At 56.6% G+C, this 15050-nt stretch overlaps 1 protein-coding gene across 2 annotated transcripts in view; it reads right to left on the bottom strand.

The window, feature by feature from the left end:
• LSS (lanosterol synthase) overlaps positions 1-15050 on the bottom strand; it is a 37230-nt gene that overhangs the window by 18704 nt on the left and 3476 nt on the right. For both annotated transcript variants that reach the window (XM_032174583.2, XM_058427413.1), the window contains exons 4-13: positions 13305-13413; positions 12530-12651; positions 10136-10232; positions 7093-7228; positions 6387-6495; positions 5887-6005; positions 4452-4549; positions 3736-3763; positions 1432-1488; positions 311-382 (exon numbers count right to left, since the gene is read on the bottom strand). In XM_032174583.2, the coding sequence (XP_032030474.1) occupies positions 311-382; positions 1432-1488; positions 3736-3763; positions 4452-4549; positions 5887-6005; positions 6387-6495; positions 7093-7228; positions 10136-10232; positions 12530-12651; positions 13305-13413 (947 nt within the window). The remainder of the gene's footprint in view (positions 1-310; positions 383-1431; positions 1489-3735; positions 3764-4451; positions 4550-5886; positions 6006-6386; positions 6496-7092; positions 7229-10135; positions 10233-12529; positions 12652-13304; positions 13414-15050) is intronic.

The following is a 15050-nucleotide window of genomic DNA, read 5'->3' as shown; positions in this document are numbered from 1 at the left end:
AGCTCAGGGTACACAGCCCCTGCCCGTGCCTGGCCCCTGCACACAGTGGCTCCAACATGAGCAGGACGCAGAAACTGCCAGCACCCCCAGCACCCTGCAGGCCTCAGAGAGCTGCCCCAGGTGAGGCCAGCCCGAGGAGGACTGGTAGATGGAGCAGGGGCTAGGGAGGGGATGGGAGGGTGGGGGTGACCTGAAACACCAGTGCAGGAAATAGGGCAGGGTGGAGGTGAGGTGGGCGCTTCTGCCTGCAGGAGCTCCCAGCCCTGATCCCCCTCTTCAGCCCCCTCAGAGCCCCAGGCACCAGCCTCACCTGCGAGAGCCTGAGGAACTCATGCGCCTTTTGTAGGCAGGACGAAAACTCGGGCCTGTGGTGCCCACCCGCCTGGAAGAGACAGCAGGACAGAGAGGCTCAGCTGCCCTTGCATGGCCAGCATGGCTGAGATGGTTTCCTGATGGTCGTGGCCACATCCTGCCCCCACTGGGAACCAGAATCAAACTGGCAGATGTCTCCAGAGAGTGCCAGGGTTTCTTGCTGCACTTACCTTTAAAGACAAAAAAGCAAAAGTCCATGAGATATGACTGAAGATGGAAGGGCGCAGAAGAGACCATTTATGGATGCCAGCACCCACCCGCCTGGCCAGCATCTATGCCCAGAGGGTCTCCAGCACCCTGCGTGGGCAGGCCCTTTGTGTGGCCCAGCCCTCAGGGCTCTCCAGAAACACCTTCAGAATCCCACCGACCTCATTCCCACCAGCATAAAAATCCACTCTTGTTTTTCTCCAGTACTAGCTGGAGAATGCCCATAATAAACTGGAACAAAAAGTTCCAGTTCTTTTTTTTTTTTTTTTTTTTGAGACAGAGTCTCGCTCTGTTGCCCAGGCTGGAGTGCAGTGGCACAATCTCAGCTCGCTGCACCCTCCACCTCCCAGCTTCAAGCAATTCTCTGCCTCAGCCTCCCAAGTAGCTGGGATTACAGGTGCCCACCACCACACTTGGCTAGTTTTTGTGTATTTTTAGTAGAGATGGGGTTTCACCATCTTGGCCAGGCTGGTCTTGAACTCCTAACCTCGTGATCCACCACCCCCACCAGCCTTTGGCCTCCCAAAGTGCTGGGATTACAGGTGTGAGCCACCGTGACTGGCCCGAGCAGTTCCAGTTCTAAGAAGAGCCTGGAGTCCCACTCCTGCCTGCACTCTCAGAAACAGCCTTCATCAGGCTCCCCTTCTCACACGGCCTCCAGCCCCTGCCCTCCCAAGGCCCCCCACCCAGCCCCTCCACAGCACGACCATCTGAAGCCAGAGGCCAGAGCCCAGGTCACTGGAAGTATCAAGGAGTGGCAAGTGTGTGGCCAGCAGTGCTGCCCTCAGGTGGATGCATGGGCTCACGTGCACAGGAAGGTCAGCTGAGGCTGAGAAAAGAGGAGCCACGAACCTCAAGCAGAGCCTGGATGGTGAATGCGGTGTCCCAGATCTGTGAGCCGTTGGTGCCCTACACACAAAGGACGGTGTTACAGCAGCAGGTGCAGCCCCTCCCACTCCCAGCCACTGCCTCCAGGATCCAATGGGCGCCTGAGGGCCGGGTGTGGGGGCTCCCACCCAGCCAACGCTCAGCCTCAGGCTCTGAGCCCTGGGCACCCCTCATGGCTGACAAGGGCCTCAGAGAAGGCTGAGCCCTGCAGGCAGACACAGGTCGGGGAGACTCGGAGAGCCCTCCCTTTCTTCATGGGCCACCAGGCAGGACAGTGTCCCTCTGAGGACACTTCTAGGACTGGACGATCCCTCAGAGACTCCAGCACCTACACATAGAGCATCCAGCTGCTCTCACCCAATGACAGCGGCACACCTCAGACATGGTGATGCCTGGAAATGACCCCATTTCTTTTTTTTTTTTTTGAGATGAAGTCTCGCTCTGTTGCCCAGGCTGGAGTGCAGTGGCGCGATCTCAGCTCACTGCAAGCTCCGCCTCCTGGGTTCACGCCATTCTCCTGCCTCAGCCTCCAGAGTAGCTGGGACTACAGGATCCTGCCAGCACGCCCAGCTAATTTTTTATTTTTTAGTAGCATCGGGGTTTCACCATGTTAGCCAGGATGGTCTCAATCTCCTGGCCTTGTGATCCGCCCACCTTGGCCTCCCAAAGCGTAGGGATTACAGGCGTGAGCCACCGCACCCGGCCAATGACCCCCATTTCTGAGTACAACTGGAGGTGATGGGAATTCTGCACAGGGCTGGGAAGGCCCCACCTCAAATTTCACCCCGAGCTGGGCTCACAGGTACACAGTCTGGTCTCAGTTCAAAGGGCCGGTGACCAAACCCTAGTGAGACAGAGCTGGGCACTAACCAAGACAGACATGGGGACCGGGCGGGGGGTGGTGTGTGGCAGAGGCATCCAGACATCGTGCACTGGAGGGACAAGGCAGGGACCACCAGAAAAGCATTCTCGCCAAAGAAACACAATGGGATCAAGCCTCAGGGCCTGGCCAGTTTACAAAAACTCAGGGAACAGAAGGAGCAACCAGTCAGATCTGGAATGTGAAGCCCTTCAGGGACAAACCTTCCAGGAGGAGAAAAGACCACGAGAGACGGCTGGACTAACAAGAGCTCAAAGACCAACAACCAAAGGCCTGTGCGGGCCTGGCCTGAATCCTGATTCACACACACCAGCCACAACGTGAGGACTACACTCAGGAACCATCATAAGTTTGTTGGGTGTGACAACCTCAGAGCAATTTTGTGAAAGCACAGACATCCTCATCAGCTTGAGGTGCACTGATGAGTCGGTGCTGCGGGAGGGCTGGACAGGGAGGGGCAGGGAGGCCAGGGCCTGCTCTAGGGCTTGTTACTCACCTCCACTTTGCATGCGTTTTGAAAACCTTTTCACAAAACACGGACAGTGTCTAGGGAGCCTCTGGGGAGCTCAAGGCCAGCTGGGTAAAAGCTCGTGGCTGGGGGCACCTGGCACCAAGGGTAGCCCTGGGGTGGGCAGTGCTGGGCCCATGTGTATCCATCCCAAATGTGACACCCAGGACACCTCTGGAGACTCCACATTTCCACCCTGAACCAGGTGGGGGACAGAAGACAGGCACCGCAGGGCGTGACCCTCCTTAGACCACAAGACACAGGGCAACACTGTCTGGGCTTCTGACACACACAAAGGGGCGCAGGCTCAGCCCAGTCGGACACGACTGGGGTCTACAGGGCCCCCAGAGCCAGGACAGGACCAGGGTCAGCCAGGATCCACCGGCCTCCCCGCTCCTTGTGCTTGGTGCCCCTCATGACTGGGTTCCAGCCCACTCAGGCCAAGTCTGTGGGGAGCTCCCAGGCCTGGCCACACGCCACCACGGTCCTCCAGGCTCCTGTCCTGTCCACCCAGGACCTTAAGAAGAAGCCTCTTAAGAGTGCATGGAGGAGAAGCCCTCACTAAGCAGAGCCACCTCCTGCCACAGTAACAAGATGAGAGCTTCCGCCGCTCCGGGTCTGTCGTTACACAGCTGAGCCCACTCGACCATCACGGCAAAAAGCAAACAGGACAGCTGCAGACAGACATTTGAGAATGGTGGGCACCCACAGAGACCGACGGCACCCACAGGGACACGGCCAGAGGCCTCGACTGACTCAGCCTCTAGTCACACGCTGCCGGGACCTGGTCCAGGAGTTACTTCTGAACCCCAAAGGAAAAATAATAAAGGGTAGACATGACTGCAAAGGAAGCAGGCAGCCGCAGTCCTGCAGCCCTTACCTGCATTTTCATGCCGTCAAGGCCCATCCTGTGAGGACAAACAAGCCCAAGTCAGGTGCAAGGAGAAAGCTGGAAGCCCAGCTGGCTACCCAGACCCTGCACTCAGGAGGGTCCCAGAGAGGGCGTCTGTCCCCTCCCGAGGCCTGGCACTGGCCTGGATGCCACCCCAGCTGGGCTGCTGGGCTCCTGGGGGTGAGGGCCACACTCTATGGAAGACAGGACACACTCACCCAGAAGGGCCACACCCAAGACAAGGGGCAGCGGGAGGCTCCCCCACCCCAGGCTGCGTCAGCCCTGCCGCCCTCGTGCAGTGCTGAGGGACCAGGGGAAGAGGCCTGCACAGCGGAAGCTTCGCACCGTGGGACAGCTCTGTGCCCTCCATGACACAGGTCCCACCTCCAGGGCACAGTCCATGGCTGACAGGCTCCCCTTGTCCACAGGCTTCCCTGATGCCAACCTGAACCTGCCCTGCTACCTACCACCCCCTTCCTCACTCTACCTTCTGGGAACACCCCACGCTTCCACTGGGTGGCAAATCTTCCAATTCAAAGACAACCCTCAGTGGCTTCCACAAGCCCTGACACTGCTGGTTCCTGGTGGTATTCCCTGGCAGTATTCCCAGATGGCACCGTGGGGGCCCCCTCAACTGGGACGCAGCCGGGGCTCAGATCCAGCCTTCGTGAGAGGCCCCACCAGCACATCCCAGCCACACTCACCAGAGATAGTCCGGGATTCTGGAGACGTGCTCCTGGAAGGCAGTGGAGGCGGGCCCGTCCACATACCAGCGCACAAGCATGTTGATGGTTTTCGAGATCTGCAGGAGAGACAGCCCCGTCAGGGCTCTGCTCCAGACCCACAGCAGCCTCCAGGGACAAGGTCGTGTCCAGACCCACAGCAGCCCCCACGTACAAGGTCCTGTGCAGCTCACTCAGGGCCAGGACGGGGGCCTTCTGCTCTAACAGGCATTTCCTGAGCGAGGTTGGGCAACAACTGTGTCCCCAGGACCCGACTCAGAGGCAGTGTCGGCCGAGGCCACAGCCTGGCTTAGGGTGTGAGGAGGGAGCGGCACTCCATCAGGGAGAAGCGAGGGGTTCCAGGAGGAGCCAGGGGGCATGGGCTACCAGGTGCCTTAGAAACAACACAGGGGACAGAGGACAGGGCCTGAGGGGCCCAGGAAGAGATGTGAAGACAGGACTGTAGCAGTAGGGACCACTTGCCCCCCTTCTTCCTCAGAACAGAATGTTCCAGAGGCCCCCAACTTTTAACTTACGGATCTCACAAGTCAAGATCCAATTGCAAGCATGTTTCTAATGCGTTTAGTACAGATGTGCTCTATATGGGATTAAACCAAAACCCACAAAGAACCACATCACTGCTGAGCAGAAAACAAGGGATCCGCTGCAGGGTCAGTCAGGATCTGTGATTCACTGAGGTGGCATGAGGCCCAGAAAACCCGAGATGCAGTGTCAGGGTGGGACTCAGTGGCCCAGTGCCACCTGGGTATGTCCAGAGAACGCCCTAGCCAACCCACTACACCACAGCAGCTACGCGCACAGCTACAGCACAGCCCAGGGCCTGCTGTCAGGAGGCGGCCCTGCACCAGCACAGCCCGGGGATTGCACCCTCCAAGGTCCCTGAACTGGCCACACCTGGCCCCCTGCAGGCCCCACAGAGGCGAGAGCTCCAAGTCCCTAGCTAGGCAGGAGGAATCAGGAGTGGAACCCAAGGACCCTGCTACCCCCACCCACCCTGGGCATGTCTAAACCCCATGGGAGAATGGCGAATGATGAACAATTTGGGGAGAGGAATTCCGAGGGAACCAAGTGAGGAAAAAGCACCCCTCCCAGCTAGCCAGCTAGCCAGCAAGATCTCAGGGAGGGGCCTCCAGGAGAGTGTCTAGGCACACTGAGGACAAGAGCCGGTGGGGGACGGAAGGGAGGGTCAAGTGTGGTGGGACTTCACTGAGCTGGGCGTGCAGGGGTCCAGGACAGAAGCCCTCAAACGCTTGTGCGATCAGAGGGCCACCTCCCAAATGGAGGTGCACCAGGCTCCAGGAAACCCCACTCCTAGCTCACAGCCCGGCCGCCAGGACTTCACTTCCGGACCTCAACCCCCAGGGGCTGCAGTCAGAGGCCGGGCAGGGGCACTGACCGGGCCAATGCTGATGCTCTTGGTGAATCGGTCGTCCGCCACAATGTGTTCATACAGCTTCTGCACGGCCCGCTGCCGCAGATGAGCACTGTGGTGGCGCTCATACAGGTTGAGGAGCGCTGCAGGGGATGGGGGCCAATGGATGCCAGACACCACGACACTGGCCTCAGCCTGGAGCCCCGTGCACTGCAGCACCTGGACTTGCCCTTCCCCAGGGTTCCCCCCTCCCACCCACCCCCGGGCCTGGTCTCTGAGCTCCTCTTTCCCTGCCCAGGAGGGGCTGCCCCACACCTCCTACCACACACCCTTGCACAGGGTGGACTCCTGAGAGTAGAAGACCAGCTGGTTCTCAGGGTGGAGGGGCAGGGTGATGAGATCCCACCCCCTGGGGCCTGGCACAGAAGAGGTGGCCCAGTGCCGCTGGCAGGGGATGAGTGCGTGAATGAGTGGGTGACACCCTGACCCTGGGCTGCCCTGCCGGCCCCTCAGGAGGCACTCACCATATACCACACGCAGCAGCCAGCTGTGCGGCGTGTACAGCTCGTCGGGGGCCACGTTGTTCCTCTGCGCCAGCCAGTCAATGCTGGCGAAGTCCTCCACATAGAGCTCCTGGTGGGGGCAGTGCCTGAGCCCTGGGGCCTGGGGGCACCTGGTGGGCCTGGCTCAAACCAGGAGGGATGGCCTCCCACCACCCGCCCTCAGGGCCCTGGGCCAGTCCCTTCCTGGGTGGGGGTCCCTCCAGCAACTGACCCCGAGAGCACATGAAGGCCCCCTATGGGAGGACCGCTCTGAGGAGCTCCCCAGCTCCATAAGCCCCAGGTCTGCCCAGAAGCTCATTTCCTCCCTCTGCCCCTCCTTCCTCCCCACGGCAGGCCTGATAAACATCCTGCACTCAAACCTCGCCTCGGGCCTGCTTCCACGGGACACAGTGTACATCTGCCTCCTGCATCCCTTGAGTCCTGGAAGTCCCCCCAGGAACCCTGGGCTACAGCTACTGACTGTCCCATAGCACAAGTCCCCTCTGGGCAGAGCTTGCTCACTGTTTATTATAGGATGGAGGAAGGTGGAGGCTCTGCTCTGATCACAGGGCTCTCCACTCCACAGGGCCGCCAGGTGAGTGGACAGGTGTGGTTAGATTCCAGAAGCCCCAGGCCCTGTGGGTCCCAGCCCCAGAGGCCTTCACTTTGTTCCCTGATGAGGTCCTACCTGGCGTAGGCTCTGGACCAGCGGGTCTTCCGCGGCACTCAGCCGAATGGCGTAGCAGTAGCTCATGGGCAGGTACACCTGCCGGCAGTGGCACCAGAGTGTGGAGGGGTGTGCCGGTGCCCAGTCAGGAAACAGCCTGGGGCAACGGCAGGAGTCAGTGGGAGACCCCAAGACTCAAGCCTGCCCCCTCCGCCAGCATCCATAACTTGGGCCCTTCCAAGCACGAGCACTGGTGGATGGCTATTCCCCACCACGTCAGTGCATCTGTGGGCATTTCCCAACCGTGCTCCTGAGGGGGACAGTTGAACTGTAGGTGCACCCTCTGAGGAGCTGCACCTCCTAGTTCGGTCAGCATTTTGCATCCTAAAACCAGGTGATGGAGCTCCTAAATGCTTAGGATTGTCTGTGGGCTTCTTAGCTACAACAAACGTACCTTGGTAACATAAAACATCAACAACGGGGATATGGTGTGAGGGCCCCAGGGAACACTCTTGGCTATCTTTGCAACTTTTCCAGAAATTGGAAACTACTCCAAAATTTAAAGTTTACTTTTAAAAGTGTATTTAAGAAACTTTAGGAGGGGCACGGTGGCTCACACCTGTAACCCTAGCACTTTGGGAGGCTGAGGCTGGTGGATCACTTGAGGTCAGGAGTTTGAGACCAGACTGACCAACATGGCGAAACCCCATCTCTACTAAAAATACAAAAATAAGCCAGGCATGGTGGTGTGTGCCTCTAGTCCCAGCTACTTGGCAGGCTGAGGCAGGAGAATCGCTTGAATCTGGGAGGAGGTTGCAGTGAGCCAAGATTGTGCCACTGCACACAGCCTGGTGACAGAGCGAGACTCCATCTCAAAAAAAAAAAAAAAGAAAAGAAAGAAAGAAAAAAGAAACTGTAGGTCTGTGGAATCTCCCTAAGGCCTGGGTCTTTGATCACTGGTCTGCTGACATTAGCACAGCTCCACCAGCTTCCCAGGGTCTGTGCATGCCTCATGGGTTTTCTCTACCCTTTCCCTGCTAGCCCCCATCCTTACGTGATGCCACAGGAGGGTGAGCAATGCTGAGCCTTCCCTGCTCCCTGACTGTGGCATCAGGCCTTGGCTCACTTTCACATCCACTTACTTAAAAGAGTGTTGTTTTTTTTTTTTTTCACATTTTGGGTTACATATCCAGCATTTGGGCAGCTGGAGTGGTTCAGGTCTGTGGTCCTCCTTTCACCTCCCAACCCACCCTCCAAGCAACTCCAGTAAAGACAAGCAGCACCCTGGTGTGCCCATGCAGCAGCACTGACCGACGGCCCCACCAAGTGGGGCAGATGAGATGCCCTCACCAGCACCAGCGTGTGGAACCCACACCCCTCCTGCCCTGGCAGCTGTGCCAACTGCCATCTCAGTCCTTCTTCTGCCGCTCATTACGTACGGGTGAGGCGCAGAGTCCAGTGGGCATCTGAATGGCCCCAGGACACCTCCCAACCTATGTGCTCTATGGCCCACCTCAGGTAGCAGCACCCTACCCTGCCCCCTACTCTGGCAGCTCTGTCTACCCTCCCAGGGTGATCTCACCATCCCTGTGCATCCCCGTCACCACCCAAATTGGCTTCCGGGGTTAAGCCCCCAGCCTTTGTATCAGGACACTGCTGCTGTCCTTTCTTGAGTGGCTCCTTCACTTCCTGCCTCCCCTAACTTGACCCCCCACCACCAAAGTCATCTAACACAAGGGACCCCCAGCCCTGCTGACAGCTCTCTAGGGGAGACCCCCACCAGGCTTCCCACAGCACTCCAGGAAGCCAGCAGGGGCTCTGTGTGGTTCCAGGGTCTCACTTCCCAAAATGTATACCGGAGTAAACTCATATGCATGAGTGTTTTCTGGGGAGATGTTCACTGCTTTCAATAGATAGCCATAAAATGTTACAAGACACTGGTTAAAGACACCAGATAAGGCTGGGTGCAGTGGCTCATGGCTCCCAGCACTTTGGGAGGCCAAGGCAGGCGGATCACCTGAGGTCAGGAGTTTGAGACCAGCCTGGCCAACAAAGTGAAACTCTGTCTCTACTAAAAATACAACAATTAGCTGGGCATGGTGGTGGGTGCCTGTAGTCCTAGCTACTCAGGAGGCTGAGGCAGGAGAATCAAAATCATGCCACTGCACTCCAGCCTGAGTGACAGAGCTAGACTCCGTCTCAAAACAAAACAAAAAAAAATGCACACCAGATAATAAGAAATTAATGTTGATTTTGCTGGGTATTTAAACAGTATGTGGTTCTGTTTAAAAAAACAAACAGTGATTTTTTTTTTTTTTTTTTTTTTTTTTAAGACAGAGTCTCACTCTGTCGCCAGGCTGGAATGCGGTGGCACGATCTCGGCTCACTGCAACCTCTGCCTCCCAGGTTCAAGTTATTCTCCTGCCTCAGCCTCCCGAGTAGCTGGAAACTACAGGCACGCGCCGCCATGCCCAGCTAATTTTTGTATTTCTAGTAGAGACGGGATTTCACCATGTTGGCCAGGATGGTCTCGATCCCTTGACCTCGTGATCTGCCCGCCTCGGCCTCCCGAAGTGCTGGGATTACAGGCGTGAGCCACCTGGCCACAGACACTGATCTTTTAAAGGCACACACACTGAATCCACAGGTGAGGTATCACATTGGGACACACTTCACATTCACCAGCAAAGAAGACAAGCGGAGCAGCAGCAGCAGCACAGGATGCCCCTGTGCAGGCTGGGGGAGGGGCAGCCTCATCCTACTTCTACAGATGCTCAGAGTCTTCCACAGCAAGAGGGAAGCCACCCAGTGCTGCCTGCGGCCTGACTCGGGGTACCTCCATCCACGGCACAACCTCCTTCCTGCTCAGTTGGGAACCTCCCCCTTTCTGTATCCCTATAGGACTCAAGCTCGATCAGGGCCTCTGCTAGGAGCCTAACTCCACCCACCCACAGAATGCCCACCCCTCTCTGCTGTCACAGCCTGCACCTGACCCACGGTCCCTGTCACTCTACTCCTCGGGACAGCAGCAGCGACCCAACAACCAAATCAACAGCAGACATACCACATCTCTGGGAACAGGGTATTGAGGCCTTCCCAGCTGTAAACATTCAGGACAGCCAGCCAGAACTTCCCCCAGGAGGGGATGGCCACAGCACCACCTGAGGGGGGGAGAGAATAGGCCCATGTCATCTGCTTCCTGTCAGCAAAGCCTGCACTGCCTCTAGCTGGGAAGCTTCACCCCCTGGGAGTCACGTGTGCCCCTCTCCATGAGGCAAGGGCAGCCTCATGCAGATCTTGCGACCCCCATGTGCGAAGCAGGTTCCAGAGTGCTGAGAACATGCCTGGATACACAGCCCCTAGGTGGAACCAGTGGCTTTCCTGGGAGTGAGTATGTCCAGCCCCAGGAGAGGTGTTTGCAACTCTTGGCCCCAGGAAGGAGCACATGAAGACAGCTACCTGGGAAGGTCCAGGGACACCTCAGTGCTCAGGTGAGCGAGGGGCCCAGGTGCACATGCGCCTGGAAAAGGCAAGGCGGGGAAGTGACAGCGCACACTCGGCCTCGCCCTCTGAGCCAAGCCTGAGCTGCCCCAGTCTGTGTCATCTCCACTTGGCAGACTGGTCCTGTATGGGAACAAAGATGACCCCAGACTCCAGAGTAGCTCCGGCACGCCGGCCCCATGCCAGAGCCACTTCAGCAGCATGCAGTCCTGGCACAGCCACGCCATCTAAACACACTTCTGAGGAGTCCCTGCTCCAAACCCCAAAAGGTATGCAAAAGGCAATAAAGACCCACAAAGCTACTAGGCAAAGTGCAGCCTAAACACGTTCCTTCACCAGGCAGGCGCCAGGAGTGTGGTGGGAACTAGACAGCAGCCTTGGGGACGCAGCATCAACGACACCAAAGGCTGACAGTGAACTGATGACAACAGTGACAAGCTCATGAAGAAAGAAGGCAGGATCTCGTGGGAATGTGTAACAGGACACTCCACCTGGCATGGTAGGTCAGGAAGAGGTCCTCAAAGAAGGAACATGTAAAGTGTGAGCCAGTGGGGCAGGAGTGCAAGGTAAGAGGCTCCAGGTGAAGGAAGCAGTGCATGGCGAGCCCTGGGATAATAAGGGCCTCTGAGGAGCTGACAGGAGGCCCCTGTGCATGCGGCAGAGAGCAGGGCAGGTGGGACTGGCTACGGAAGGTCAGTGAAAGGCAGAGGATGCAGAGCTACAACATGAACTAGGTTTTCTTGGAGCAGCAGGAGCCATGGATTGATTCCCTTGGGCTGGAATTGCCCTCAGGGCCTACAGGCAAGAGGAGAGGTAGCCAGGCTGGGCTTGGAGAGGTAGCCAGGGACTTGGAGAGGTAGCCAGGCCGGGGCTTGGAGAGGTAGACAGTTGGGGCTTGGAGAGGAAGATAGTTGGGGCTTGGAGAGGTGGACAGCCTGGGGCTTGGAGAAGTAGACAGTTGGGGCTTGGAGAGGAAGATAGTTGGGGCTTGGAGAGGTGGACAGCCTGGGGCTTGGAGAGGTAGACAGTTGGGGCTTGGAGAAGTAGCCAGTCCAGGGCTTGGAGAGGTGGACAGCCAGGGCTTGGAGAGGTAGACAGTTGGGGCTTGGAGAGGTGGACAGCCCGGGGCTTGGAGAGGTGGACAGTTGGGGCCTGGAGAGGTAGCCAGGCCGGGGTTTGGTGGAGAGGTACCAGGCCGGCTTTTGGAGACGACATTGGGGTTGAGAGGGGACACCCCCCGGGGCTTGGAGAGGTGGACAGCCCAGGGCTTGGGGAGGTAGCCAGACCAGGGCTTGGAGAGGTAGACAGTTGGGGCTTGGAGAGGTAGACGGCCAGCTTGGAAGGTGCAAGCTCCAGGGCTGCCCTCGCCTGCAGCCAGGCTGCCTCCAGAAGGTGGACATATTAACACGCTTTGTTTAAGTCTTTGCCAATTCAGGAAACAAACAGAATTACCTGGTTGTCTTAATTTGCTTGGCTTTTTTATTAGAGACAGGGTCTCACTGTCACCCAGGCTAGAGTGCAGTAGTACAAGCATCTCACTGCAACCCAGAACTCCTGGGCTCAAGTGATCCTCCTGCCTTACTAGCCTCCAAGTAGCTGGGACTACAGGTGCATATCATCACACCTGGCTAATATTTTATTGTTTTTGTAGAGACCGGGTCTCACTATGTTGCCCAGGCTGGCCTCGAACTCCTAGGTTGAAGTGGTCCTTCTACCTCAGTCTCCCAAAGTGCTGGAATTGCAGGCATGAGCCACTGTGCCTGGCTCTTAATTTGCTTTTTTAAAAAATGATGCCTAGGTTAAACAGTGTCTGCCTACTTCTGCTTTGACAAATTCCCTGCTCATGTGCTTTGCCCATTGTTTCAGCTGCAAGTGCATCTTTCTGTATCTCGTTTGTGAGAGTTCATTATCGAGTTGACATGAACCCCTGGCCCAGCACATGCTGCACAGGCTGTACCTTTCTTGTGAAGAATGTTCCGGGCTCGTACCAGGTCAGGATCGTCAGGCCCAACACCCAGAATTCTGAGAGACACATAGTTGAGCGCAGTCCCAAACACGGTGGACTTATCCTCAATGTGCCTACAGGAGCAGAGGACAGGTGAGAAACGGGTATCTGTCCTTACTTCTAAGAAATGAAGTAAAACTTTCTGTGGAGTTTCCTCAGAAAACTAAGAATGCTAAAATGCCTTAACCTGACCTAACATGCCAACACAGGAGACCCCTGAGCCGCCACTCTGCAGTACGAATTCATGCACCTCCCATGACAACCGAGCCCCCAACTCCTTCCTCACCGACCCGCCTGCTCTACACCTTCCCACGCCTGAGTCAACACTTCTAGCCCAAGGGCGGTCCACTTTGGGCTACGGCTCTGCTCCCAAAGTGTGTGCCACATGGCAGGAAAGCTGTTAGGCCCTGTCTCCACTTGCTGCCAGCCCAGAGTCAAGGGCACCTTTCTTCTGCCTTAAGTGATAACAGACTGACAGTTGTCACATGTGGGTCTCAAGAGTGTCCTAACAGCCACAAAACCCATTTAACAAAAGACATGAAGCCGAGGCCCCACCTGCACAGCCTTCAGCCCACTCCTCTCCTGCTAGTCTCTCCCCAACCCACCCCACGCCCACAGCTGCAATCACTCCTAACCCCTTGGCAGCTGCCTGGAAACCCAAGCATCTCCTACATCATGAGAACACACACATGCACATGTGCAGTGACACAGGGGCAGGCACACTCACAGGCCCCAGCCACCGTCGGGGAGCTGCACTGACCGCAGGTACCGCACAATCTCTTCTCTGTATCCGGCTGGCAGAGGGATGCGAGCCACGTGGCAAGTGATCAGGAGGCCTGTGTGGCAGGAGAGATGTTCCTCGCTGGGGGCACGTGGTCATCACTGCTAAGACCAGGCCCCTTTCCTCCTGAGCACCTCACTCCAGCAGGGAGCTACTTCCTTCTCATAAAAACACCCCCTGGAAAGGCCATTCCTCCCAGGCCCCCATGGGGAACTTTGGGAACAGGGCCAGAGAGAACGTCAGCCACAGCACAGGCGATGCTCCCTTCCTAAGGCCTGCAGAGCCCACTCAGCCACGCCTGGCTCCCATGACCATCTGGGTCAGAGAAACACCAAACACTGCACAGCACCTCAGGAAGGTCTCCCCCAAGTGCCCTGAAGGTCCAAAAGGAACCAGCATTTTAGATCAGTGGGCCTTCCATGAGGGGAGACTGTTGGTCTTGCTTTAACATCTGCTGGGAAGAAAAATACAAAATTGGTCGCCCTTGCATGTGGTAATACCTATTTACTTATTTATATTTTTCTGTTTCATAAATTTTTTACAAGCATATGCCGCTTTGCAAATGTCAGGGGGGAGGGAGAGACAATAAATATTATCCACTAAGAACCTTCTGTCCCCAGCCTGGTCCTCTCAGGCATGGTGGTCACAGGCCACCCTCCACCTCCACTCCCCATGCTTGGTTCCATCAGCCATGTGCCCCCAGAGCCTGGCACGGGACAGGTCTCAGGGCAGACCCCAGCCACATGTACCATGGAATGAATACCTGACTCTCGCTTAGAGCATCAGAAGCCCTAGTGTTCAAACCATCCGGACATGCCCCGGAAGAAGGGCAGATAGACTCAGAGACAGCGCACAGGGTCACATAAAATGAGCCATCCCAAACAAGCCCATCTCTTTCCTGACAGTTATAATGCTGTTAGGATGCGGAAATGTGCAGAGAGGAGCAGAGCCAGCATCTTCCTGATTTTACAGGCAAGGAAACTGAGGCTCAGCCAGTAAATGGTGGGGCTAGGATGTCAGACCCGACTCAGTGTTCACCAGAGTGCTGCCCAATGCCGCACAGGCCACAGTAGATGGGAGCTGTCTACACAGCATCATGGACCAAGAGCATTTTCCAAAGTCCAGAAAGAGGGAAGAAAAGCTCCAACTCGGCCAGGTGTGGTGGCTCACGCCTGTAATCCCAGAACTTTGGGAGGCTGAGGGGGGCGGATCACGAGGTCAGGAGTTCGAGACCAGCCTGACCAACATGGTGAAACCCCGTCTCTACCAAAAATACAAAAATTAGCCAGGCATGGTGGCACATGGCTGTAATCCCAGCTACTCGGGAGGCTGTGGGCGGCAAGCCACCTTGGTGCCAAGGCAAGAGACCGAGGGCACGAGCTGTTCCAGTATAACAAAATATATAAAACAACGAGAGTTATACTAGTTCTAGATCATACATATGATTATATATGAATATCATTAATCATTAGTTTGTAGCAATTACTCTTTATTCCAATATTATAATAATCTTGGCTCTACAATCATAACCTAGGAAAAACCAGGCCATACAGAGATAGGAGCTGAAGGGACATAGTGAGAAGTGACCAGAAGACAAGAGTGCGAGCCTTCTGTTACGCCCGGACAGGGCCACCAGAGGGCTCCTTGGTCTAGCGGTAACGCCAGCGTCTGGGAAGATGCCTGTTGCCAAGC

Source organism: Hylobates moloch, unplaced genomic scaffold (assembly GCF_009828535.3).
Source record: "Hylobates moloch isolate HMO894 unplaced genomic scaffold, HMol_V3 SCAFFOLD_14, whole genome shotgun sequence".
In the NCBI taxonomy this organism is placed as follows: domain Eukaryota; kingdom Metazoa; phylum Chordata; class Mammalia; order Primates; family Hylobatidae; genus Hylobates; species Hylobates moloch.
This window is presented reverse-complemented; position numbering and strand designations above follow the sequence as displayed.